General features: G+C 32.9%; 1 protein-coding gene across 18 annotated transcripts in view; it reads left to right on the top strand.

Moving 5' to 3' along the window:
* Positions 1-12476, top strand: part of LOC113519612 (coiled-coil domain-containing protein AGAP005037) — a 282821-nt gene that overhangs the window by 259043 nt on the left and 11302 nt on the right. For 14 of the 18 annotated variants that reach the window (XR_004224036.2, XR_004224037.2, XM_052896596.1 and 11 more), the window contains 7 exons: positions 1862-1988; positions 2273-2386; positions 6280-6415; positions 7110-7205; positions 9569-9738; positions 10269-10325; positions 11826-11915. Coding sequence is in view for 16 of the 18 variants with exons in the window: in XM_052896596.1 (XP_052752556.1) it covers positions 1862-1988; positions 2273-2386; positions 6280-6415; positions 7110-7205; positions 9569-9738; positions 10269-10325; positions 11826-11915 (790 nt within the window). In the remaining 2 variants the exon portion in view is untranslated. The remainder of the gene's footprint in view (positions 1-1861; positions 1989-2272; positions 2387-6279; positions 6416-7109; positions 7206-9568; positions 9739-10268; positions 10326-11825; positions 11916-12476) is intronic. The other 4 variants (XM_031911382.2, XM_031911379.2, XM_026904830.3 and 1 more) reach the window with 2 other exon arrangements.

The raw sequence follows: 12476 nt of genomic DNA, 5'->3' as shown, positions 1-12476 counted from the left end.
GTACATACAACTAAATTTATTGTATTCTTTCTTTTCTTGCAATCGGTTTATGATATAATTATGATACTGTATCTTCTATAAATCAATTTATGGCATACAAACCAATGCTGCAATATCAGATAATAAAACTTTAAATAAAAAATAATAACTGTATAAAAATATTAATCAATAGGCTGATTTTTTACGCAATCGAATTGAGACCAGGGGAGTCTACCATGAAAGGAAATTCCGAATTTTTGAACTCAAGTTTTCGTTCATACCGATATCGGCCAAGTAAATGGAGCTTAACATTACCTTCATTATAAATCCTACTATAAAAGTCCAAAGGAATAGTATATTAACATTTTTAAAAAGTATGTATTGTGTAATTTTAACAACAAATTTGCGTGTTGTTCGGCCCCGAAATTTCGGAAAAAATTTCATAGTAGGCCCTCAGATCTGAAGCGTATCGAATAGACGTCAAGTTTAAGAAAAAGTAATGACTGTTTGACGTATATTCTATGTAATTATTATTTGATCCCATTTCGATTGCATCAAAATCACTGTTTTTTTTTATGCAACTTAGAATGGCGAACAAGCTGATGGCCCACCTGATGGAAAGTGGTAATAGTCGCCTATAGACATGAGCAGTACCATGGACATAACAGAGTATACTGTTTCGCCCATGATACCCCCCATGCGTTGCCATTCCTGAGGATTCAGGTGTTATTCCTCTGTACCAAGTAAATTGACGCCATATCCCACCCTTCAAACCGAAACACAGCCATGCAAACACAACTGCTTCACGGTTGAAACACGAATGGGACAGAGGTACCCAAGTAATCTACTTTTGTACAAAGTCTCCCTCTGGTGAAGTGGTGGCAAGGAAATTCTTTCCTTATGTGTCAACATATCCAACCACGCGGATGAACTTTCTAGTAAATAAATATTAAATTATTATCAAACAGTAGAAAGAGAATATTGTAAATACTATTCTTTATCTATCATAAACTTGTCTAACCGGGGGAAAAGGGATTGTTAGTAATGAACATTAACAACCTCATTGCTAGCAATACACCCTATCAGATCGACCTCCACCCGGTTCCCCCTGGAATCCATAGTAGCTAATTCTTTTTCAATTGGTCACTATGGGCCAACTTACCTGCCATCATCCTCATCTGTCATTTTTCACTGGTGCCCTGTTAGCGTATACCGATAGCGCAGGCGGGTAACCATTCTATCTTCACCCATAAAAAAAAAAAAAACTTGTCTAACCTCAGAGCTAGCTCTTATTCTAAAACATTCTTTTTCAATTGTTTCGCTACGCAACTTCGTACTACGTCCAAATATACAAGTATACCATTTTTGAAGATCCATACTCACATATTGCACAAATGGCTTGCTTTCCTTGAAATGTTAATAAACATGTCACTTGCCGCCTTTCTAAGAGAGAATTTTATTTAGCGACTCGACGCCAAGTTCCCGCTTGCACGTCGTGTTTTTGACAGCTTTTATGCATTTTTTATTTTGTTTTAACAGTTTATTAAAATGTTCTCTGTTAGCAGATAATGTTTGCTTTAAAATTGTAGCTTCATTCTAAATACAATTTTTTTTAATTCAATATATTATTTTTCTTTTACATTGTTTCAGTTAAAACCCTGTGCAATTAGCAGTACCTACTTCTACATGATACAGTTAAATAAATAGAATTCAACATAAATTTCATATACCATACCTAAGTCTTTTATTAAAAAAATATAACAAATGCAGTAGGCGCAAAGACAAACGCGCGGTCTCATAACCGTGGTTAAAAAAAATCCCTAATGTTTAACCTTTATTAATTTTCATATTATTGTATGGTTATTTTTGACATTGTTCGCAGGTCAAAGCCCCGGCTTATTACATGGGCACCCAAGCACCAAGTACTCTCCCGCGCGGAGGATCAATCCTAAGGGCATTCTCACCAGCAGCCGCTCCCGTGCCAGCTGACCGAGTCAAAAGCATACCAGGTACAATCATGAAAGATTTATGTATATTTACCATCGCCATTGATCAAATTTCGATCATTCGGAGCAATCAAAATTCATAATATTATCGTGACTCCATCAAATCTGTGTAACGAAGTGAAAAATAAATCCCTTTATCAAATTTATTTCGAGATTATTTCCCTTTTTTTTTTAGACTTGTAATATCTTCTTCAAATATGTACACGAAAAATTAAACATTCGCTCCAACATGGCCTACAGAACAAGTCAGACGGGTGGTTCTATTAGGTATAAAGATGTATGTGTAGGTTCCTCCGCGCCGGTCAAGCCTTTGCGTACAAACATGCCGGAGAGACGACCGGAAAGATGTTTCCCCTACGCCGATTGTCCCCGGGGTCCTGACCGACTGTACACCGTCCTTGGTAACCTAAGCCTCCTCCTAACATCACGTCTAGACCGATAAATTCTTGTACACATCCAATACGTTTCGTATTTAAGATTCTTTAATCTTCAAACAAGAAATATCAATTGTACCACAGAGGCGAGCATTGTGTAACGAGAAATTATCGATATGGACAAATTGCAATAACATCTATAGCTTTAAAAATTTATTTGCTCGCTTGCTCGTTTATCAATGTTGTGCTAACAACACTCAATAAAGATGTTATTTCCAAATTATACAATTCTGCCTAACCCTGTCAGCGTTTAATTTAAATTACCTAATCTTCTTTCTTCCTGTCTGAGCTAAAGTTTTTTTTTTTCTAAATTGTAATCTTTTACCAAAATAAGACTTTATAATTTGTAAGGATGGTTATAGGAGACGGTTATTTGTTGAGAGATATCAAAGTACTTAGCTGCTTTTGATTTTATGTATATCTCTTTATCAGTATGGTTTATTTTACTTTATTACTACAGAGTTATTGAAAAAAGAAACACCAGCGTACCCATTATTGTAATCTGAATTAGGTTATTTTTTTATATATTTTTATTTAACTCTACAAATATGTCGTTAATTAACAATTAAATATGAAAATACAACAAATTGCTAACAAATAGGTAAAATAGACATCAAAATAATTAGAAGTTATGTTCTCAGCTTGTTATAATTTTAGGGAAAGCTTCAAACCAAACAAAGCCGAGACTCATCACGTCTTGCAATGATTTATCAGTAACAAGTGAGATGTCTGATTTTCCTTTTTAACACCTACACTGACACTTCGTATATTTAAATCATCATATGGCAATAATTATATCATTAGAGCGTTTAAGACTTAAATGCTAAAATATTCTCTTTCAGTCAACCTTAGAGTAGTGCTAGAATACTTGAATGCAGTTCTAGTAATAATTGATATAATAATAAACAAATAACTAAGTATATATATATATATATATATATATATATATATATATATATACTTACACATACATGAGTTATGCTATATTATACATGGAGGTGAGGATAATATATAATACTTACTAATGGATGAAGTATAAAAGTGAACATTAACGTTTATGAAAAAAAAGGATTAATTATTATGGTTTAAAAAGATGATTTCTCCCATTTGTTTAAATTTTTTGAGAATTATAATATTAAATTACATTCTTATGCATTTTCTGTTATGTCTGTGTCTACGGTTGACTGATAGATAACGCCGTTTGATGTTAAGTCTACCATTTACACTTTCTAAGTATATTAAAGTTTAATAAATAAATATTATATTACGGCAAGTATATGTTCTCCATAAAAAAAAATACTTCAACCGTTAAATACACGTGTTGTTTCTTAGATTCATCGTAAATTAAAAATATTTGAATTTGGAATACGGAATAATCTACCTAGTTAAATCTGTTTTCATTTCACAAAAAACCGTGTTTTTTAGATATGTAAAAGGCAACTTCATAATTTATTAGGTGCCAAAATTTAGAATAAAATTAAATTTTTATATCAATTCATAATTAATTGCGTAACGTAATTACAAACTGAAAACTCCATTCTTTTGGAAATAATTTTAAATCTTTTATACATTAAATATAGGGTTTATTTTGTTAATTCAAAAACAATTTATACATGTGACAATTGATGTATAATGAAGTAACCGAATAATAGTTCCACGTTGTATGCATGTATTGGATCGCGGTGTCTGTCAATGAGAGAACTAACAGATGAACGAGTAAATTAAATACAATTCTTGAATAGGAGAGTGAGATAGATATTTCGAATTTCGAATCCAATAATATGTAACATTCGATATAATTTTGAATAATTCGTTTTCCTGAATCTATACGCACGTCGAGTACATGCGTATATACAGAATTATTTAAAAATTTGAATTTGGAATAACACAAAATATATTATTTTATTAAGGCTATTTAATTTAAGGCCGTTTTCAATTCTGAAACAAAAGTATCCGTACGACGCAATATCTCGCCCTGTCCGCATAAGAGAACTCCCTGATTAGGATCCTAAATATTCATAGGCATAAAAGATGGGCTTCACTTCAACCAAACTTCATAATTTGTTCACACGACTTCAATGTTCCTACAGCACATTTATTATACATACACAAAACTATTAATTCGACTCTGCCCACAGACCACTTGTGTGCTTAATTGGTTATATAACAGGTGTAACTGAACGGGTGTAATCTGAAACTCAAAAAAATGTGCTAATTATGAAACTGAATAATTTTTCTTGTGAAAATTGGACCGGTATATATTTATATAAAAATGTATTTTTTTTTTATACAATATCCTGATTTTGGTGCTGTAGCAATTTAACATACCTACTGCCGTCCAATTCGACGTCGTGGATACTATTCCTGTTTGACATATCTGCTTTTATTGGTCTGTATTTTACTGAACTATGTGTTATTTTGCAGTAATTCATATCGCTGTTAGTCGATTAGAATTATTTTGTTTAATTCCCCTACCATTAGTATGCGTGCGACTGCTAACATTTGAAGACTGACTACTATTATTATTTAGTAGAAGTTCTACCACCTTCCATGTTAGTTATCAATCTCCGACCGTTATCCAGTCCATACACATATTGTGTCACGTGTTCCATCTCTAAATCATCAAGCAAACTAATAGAAAAAACTTTTCGAACTTCTACTAATAATAGTAGTCAATCCTCAAATGTTAGTAGTCGCACACATACTAACGGTAGCGGAATTAAACAAAATAATTCTAATCGTCTAACCAGTATATCTTTTAATGCAAATGGCAACCCCGCCTGTGCTATCAGCAGATCCATTAGCCCATCGTGACGAATTCATCAATAATTAACCACGATGGTTTCCAGGATAAGTAAGTGGAGATCGACCTATTGGCCTACTGAATATACCCTATATTGCTAGCATTGGGGCTGTTAGATCCCATTACTAACAATCCCTTTCCTCCCTAACCAAAATATTAGGTCGAGATGTTTTCATATATACTGCATATAAATTTTGTGTTTACAAAAATGTGTTTAAATATATCTATCAGCAGTTGCCAAATAATTACAAACTTCCCTTAGTTTGATACTAGATGGCGCTGTCCAGTGATATTTAGTACACGGAGTCCGTAACTGCACCATTTGTGTGAAAGATTAAAATATAATTTCATATTGCGACACTTGTTTCGTGGAGAAAGTTGTTCAGTTCGTTTTGTTTCGTACATAATTTAGTTTTCGTTTACGACACCCATTCCGTTACAGCCTGTACATACAATCTGTTATTTATATACTCAGTATAAGTATATTTAGTAAACAATCTTGCCGAAATTTAAAACAACAGTACATAAAATTATTACCAATAATTAGAACCAACAATGCATTATTTTTTATTATTTCTATTTCCATATAATGTTAGTAATATAATAAAATCGTAACTACACGACGTCTGTACATGAGAATATATATATATATATATATATATATATTATATACATTACATACCAAATTGGATGCGGTTTTTACAGTTATATTCCTAGATCTAACTTATAAACTTTTTATATTGATATGCTCATTGTGCGGGGAAAAATTTAACCTGTGTTTATAGTACGTATATACCAAATTTCATAACGACTGTTTAAACCATCAAAGTGTCAAAAGGTGCAAACAAACAAACTTATTTTGACATTTATATGTGTGAAAATGAGTTTGTTTGTTATAAAAATAATATTATTAATAAGAATGACCAATTTCAATAAAGAACAAAGCAAGATTGTTTATTATATAAAACATACAAAGTATAAAAAAAATATTATACAAAAATAGTTTTAATTTAGTAAATTTTAAGGTAGTGATTAAAGTAAATCTATATTACTCCAGGACACTCGGGTGAGGGCTACATGTCATCACCCGAGCGTGTGGGAGCACGGGTTCCGTACGAGGAACCTTACTACACCCAGTTCCTGGGACCGGCCGCTTCTCGTCCTATCGCTTCTGCGATAGATGAAGAAGCCAGGTGATTTTTCTTTTATTATATTTATTTTATTATGTTTATAAAATAATGTTTCTCTCTAAAAACTAATTTAACACTCGTTGTACGCAAATCCCAAAATTTTATACACTTCTCAAGTAAGGGTCCTTATTCATGTCAAACATTATCTGTACTGTTAGTCATTTATTTGGTTTAATTATAATTAATTATTACAATTAAACCAACTAAATTACTTGACCAGCTTAATAATAATTTAGCTAGTTTATTTCACTTTTAATATCTTAACCAATATATAAAAAGAAATAGAAGTATTAATGTTTTTTTAATTTTAATATGGACCTTAAATTCTTTTTATATTAAAAAAAAAACAAAATTAAATCCATTACAAAAAAATTAAAATGTGAGCCCAACATGATGTAAACTATTTAAAATATCATTAACATAAATGACAATAATAGATAAGGTACAAAATAGTTAAATCGAGTCGTCGTTAATGAAATCCTGACGCAATTTAAAAATATCGATTTTAGGAATTAAGGTGTCATCATTAATTTTGAGTATGATTAAAAATAATTCAACTAAAAAATTCTTAAGTTAGCTAGTATATATGTATTTGATGAAATATATAACTTTGTGCCTATATATAACCATAGTATGTTTTAAATGTATATAAAATGAACTAATTTTATAACATTAATTTGAACTTAATTATTTTCAGCGATGGAATAATTGTGGAGGACGCGTACCAAATGTATGGGGTGAACCCCATTACAACTGCGCCCCGTCCCATGCCTCGACCGCCTTACGACGCCAGGTAACTTGGATACACGATGCTGGACATTGATATAGTAAAATAGAACTCATACTGCAATGGAACTATAATGAAATGAAAAAAAAATACAACAAAATAATAAAATAAAAAGCAACTTAAAGATTACATAGGCATAAAGTTGCAAAACGTTATTTTGGTGTCTAATCAGACTTCAGACGGGATTTAACGAACTTTCTGTTTGTCATTTCTGAGATTTGTTTTGACTTCATCCGCAAGACTTCAAGAGGCGTACAGCACTTTGCGTCACAGTGTCTCGCCTCGCACTGTAGGCTGTTCGCAGAGTCCGTGAAGACGTCAGTCGAACGGGGGTGGGGACAGAGATAGCGGTGGTAAGAGGCAATGGTGTTGTCAGAATTGATTGGCTGTATCCTGTATTACCATTGATTGGTGTCTCGTCTTCGCAGCTACTGTCTTCTGAGCTGTCCAATACAGTCTGGCACACAAAGCTCATTGGGTCTTCTTTTAATTCATTTATCGATCTCTGGCTCTATTAAATTTATGGCGACGACTAATTTCAATTGCTTCACAAATCTTGCGAAGAATTAACAGCTTCTTTCTTGCTAGGACTCGGATCTTATCATAACCTATTTAGTGTGTTATACCAAAGAATAAAACATGCTCCGTCACAGCGAAACTCTCTGTGTCCACACTTTTATAGATTTTTATAGATGTGTTCAACCAGCCTTGTTGATACATTCTCCTCCATAATATTGTAGCAAATGTCACATGGGCGAGATCCATGTGACATTTGCTACAATCCTATGGAGTCACGTAGATACTAGGAACTCCCAATGGATCTCCGTATTTTGAAGAGCGCAGCAACTCCCTTCGTTTCAGTGGGCGGAATAACATCTTAATGCAGTATTTACGACGTAATAAGTGTCCAATTTTATTTGTAATCCCTAGACATTGTGCATGTATATTACAATAACAAGAATTTTATGAACTTATTGTCTTTGTCGTTTTCGATAATTGTTTCGACATTTATCTGAAAGCCTTCTTCAGGAGCAGTACGGTGCTTAACGTTACAACGTCTTACCTCGCTCTACAGGCTACTAGACATGGAAATTATTGCTATATTTAATTCATTATCATTTAGTGAAATTATAATTATTGTTCCCGATAATATCATCAGTGACAAAGCACAAAAAAGTGATTTTCGCTCGCAATGAGTTGTTAACTTGCTATTGAAATTAATATAGAAATTATGATTTTTATGATAAAACCGTGCGAATAGACACTTTAATACTGTGTGATAAAATTTGTATTCGCTCGCTATATATCGACCCAGTCGGCTTTCTGATGTGATTTCACTTCACTGCTAACTGAGCGCAGCCGATGATGACTCTTGAATAAATCGGAACGCTGCGACTATCTGCGATTTACAGTGATTAGTAGCAGTGTTTGTTAAATAATGTAACTGAAGTGATATATGATTTGGCGTACTATAACGAAATTTTACTTGTAACATGTGATATATTCCAAACCGACGGCCTAAAGTTTGCAAAGCCTCAAAAGACAATTTCCACTCCCCATCCTGTCCGCACTGACGTCTTCACGGGCTATACGAGATACAATCCACAATACGAGACGAGACGTTGCGATGCCGACGCAAAGCACCATACTCCTCCCAAAGAAGACTTCCGGATGAAGTCCAAACAATTGTTTGAAATGACAAATACATGACATGACAAAATGAAATGACAAATCTTTAAAAGAATTACATAAATTTTAAAAATAAAATTATTATTATTATAGATCCATTACGACAAACTCTACCAAATCTTTATATTCGCATTCTATTTTAATATATAATTGAAGTCAATAACTAGTTGAAATTAATTAATATTCGTAACTTACTAACTCAATTTTATAACTAATAATCAAAATATATTTAATTTATAATTAACAGTTAAAATCTACAACTTTAATGGCTTCATATTACCAAACTGTATTTACTTACTGCTGTGCGATATTGTGGCCACAATATATATAAAAATTATTTAAAAATGCTTTGCGATAAATATAAGCTTCAAGCGAATTGTTAATTTTTTTTAATTACAGGATACAGAGACACAATACCCTATTCCGCGGGAATGGCAACGCATAGGGAAATCTTTGGCAACATAGTATACTCTGTTACATCCGTAATACTGCTCCTATCTATGTGAGGGTTACCACTTTTCATTAAGTGGTCCATCTGCTTGATTGCCATTCTAAGCTGCATAAAAAATACATAGATATTTAAATTATATCTTTAAAGTGCATCATTTAAAGATGATTAGTAATTGACGCACATCTGATTCTTAAAGATCGATAGGATTTGTTCTAAATTACTTTTTCAGACTTCCACAAGACGATATGCAGCGACTTCGTGTCGAAAAGATGGAGCGACAACTGGCCAACCTGACAGGATTGGTTCAGAAGGCGCTGCAGGTACCAGCCACGGCTCCGCCTCCAGTCACGCCTCGCCAAGACTTCCAGGGGTATCAAGTCACTCGTCCAGCTTCCCAGGGTAACTTATATTTTATTTAATATGCAGGTACCACACAGATGTGCGGAGGAAACGATACCGATCACAAAATATGGTCAGCACACATTTATGGTATACCTATCATATTTAACGTTTTAGGAGTTCTTGTGGAACCACCGTGGCGTTAATATGAATCCCCTTTCTAGTCTGTTAATCGTGTTTCAATATCTACAAGTGTTACGACAACACGACAACAGGAGCAGATTAAAAAAATTAAGATATTACATCTTTTTAGAACTCGTAGCTTTAATAAAATAATAGAAAGATTACAAATACATAATTACTACTAACTGTAGATAGGTAATAAGTTTATTGCAATTTGAAATTTGCCCGGCTCCTATAAACGTAAAGAAAACGAGATGAATTGAGTTATTAATTCTCTTCTGACATTATTATTGTCACTTCAAAAAGAGACTAAAGTACTCATCTATAGGTCAATGTCTGTGTAAATGTTGAACGGCTTACTGTCGAAAGCTTTAAACTAAATGTCGCTTGCGTTTTCCTGCACTCAGATGCCGCGAGATTTGCCAGCAACGAGAGACCTCCCAAATTAGGGAGAGATAAATTTCGTAAGTGTGATTGGACGCGGCCCAAAAATAGCTGATGTATTACTATTGTCTAGTCGCGTTAAATTTGTTAATATTATTAATAAAATAATTTAAGATCTAAACGTAATCTTAATTGATTTTTTATTAAACTCATAAAAATTAAAGTAATGGCAACAACGGGAAGCTAGTTAAGATTTCTCCTGCACCTCAAGTTATTAGACCTATAAGCCGGTCATTTGACGTCACTAAAGCTCTTCATAGAATAGTGAAACAAAACCGCAAATTATGGGTTCCACCGCATTCTATTACCAAGAGAGTTAAAAGACTAGTAGACATTTCCGCACATCTCTGTATGTGGACAGGGAAAGCGCGACTTTCACTCGATCGCTAATAACGTGTGTAAAGCGCAAACAATAGTAAATTACAAATCAAGATGATGACATTCGCAATACATTACGCTATGTCTACTCATTGTCACGCTTGCCAAAAAGAGTTTTAAAAAAAAACTTGTTTTCAGCTTTGTTACAAACAATTGTATTAGGTTTATCCATTTTTGTCACCTTCATTCGCTACGTTTGACTATCGCCTAATCATCGCCTAATACAATGGTTTCATGTGTGTGCGTGCAAGTCTCATGGTAAACTGCAGCTGTAAAATTTATAATGTACATGTGTCATCTAATAGTTAGCTCCTCCACAAAACTCGAAAATGAACTAGCTGAACTCAGACTTTTATTATCGAAAACTATCGCTGAATCAGCTGATACCGCAAATTACATTTCAAAGGCGATGTTCGATAACAAATCTCCTATATTCTGATTTTAATGTTAGTTTGTTTCGAGTGTCCATGATATTACGAAGGGGCTAACAAAAGCTTTTTAAGTAGACCGTCATTGCTGCATTAAGTAAAAGCGAGACCATTAGAATTGGAGCCCACGTTATTAGACGCCTAAAATCAAGTGTTGAATTTGTGTCGTTCATTGAAATTAGCTTGGTAAGTTTTGAAACGAAGTAACTCAAGAAAATGTGCTTCCTAAAATATGCATGCCGTTGAACGTTGCTATCTATATCATCAACCGAATTTGTTTGGGAGATTTAATGAAGTGAACACGGATATTGCTCATGCCGTTGATGGCATTTGATCCATTTTTGAGTTAAATCATTTTGAAACTTACGATGTCTGTCTTTCTTATTAATTTTTAACATTCTGGTATTGATTTCTATTTATACACCTTTATTTTTATTACACATTCACTTACCCTATTTAACAAGTTTGAATACATTACACATCTAAAGTTACTTCACGAAAGCAATTAAGTAATTAATCAATAGATTGATTCATTCAAATATTTCGCTCGCACTATTATGTATATATATTCTATAATCACAAAAGCACCCAATTTCCAAATTCCTTCCCAAAACTTTTATTTTTAGTATACAGATATCGTAAAGGCCCTGTAGAGAAACAATATTTTCAAAATTTAAATGGCCAAAAATATTGACAGAGAATTTATTATTTCAGAAAAATCCGTGTCGTTTGAGAAATCGGTGTCGTTTTGTGATGATCCGCCCGATTTGAATTCTCCCAAACAACACTCGCCTCAACATTCAGGTATGCATACAAATTGTTATAATTTCATCTAAATAATATAATAAAAGTATATAGAATAATTTAGAGGCCTATATGATATTGTAATGATAGTATGCCAAACAAATCCGGTGGTGGTTAACCAAAGCCCAAATCAAAATTCTATAATTTGAAACAACAAACTTCCCCTATTTTAAGCAAAGTGAACATTAATTACGTACTCACAATAAACTTTGCATCATTTGTTATTATTGTTTATTTATTATTATAATTTCGTATTTTCTATTCGTTATCAAATCATTTCAGATTCAACATATTTTATAATTATTTGTGAATTGTTAGTTTTGTAATGTCATTTAGAAATTGAGTTATTACATGGCTGTTAAAATCTTTCTGAATGAAATCGTGACAATATTTTGTTAATATCAATTTAATCGTTACTATCACCACTACACCGGTTACTGTCAACAAAATAATTTCGTTTTATGATTAGTTGGCATCATATAACCATTTGTTAATATCGTAGAGTGAGCTTATCTTTAAGCTATCATGTTCTACGTTCTAAGAATGAAGTTAACCTGTTTC

The sequence above is a fragment of the Galleria mellonella genome, unplaced genomic scaffold (genome assembly GCF_026898425.1).
Source record: "Galleria mellonella isolate WM207_F2 unplaced genomic scaffold, CSIRO_AGI_GalMel_v1 utg33, whole genome shotgun sequence".
Classification (NCBI taxonomy): domain Eukaryota; kingdom Metazoa; phylum Arthropoda; class Insecta; order Lepidoptera; family Pyralidae; genus Galleria; species Galleria mellonella.
Note: the sequence above shows the minus strand (reverse complement) of the source record. Positions and strands in the feature narration are given on the sequence as shown.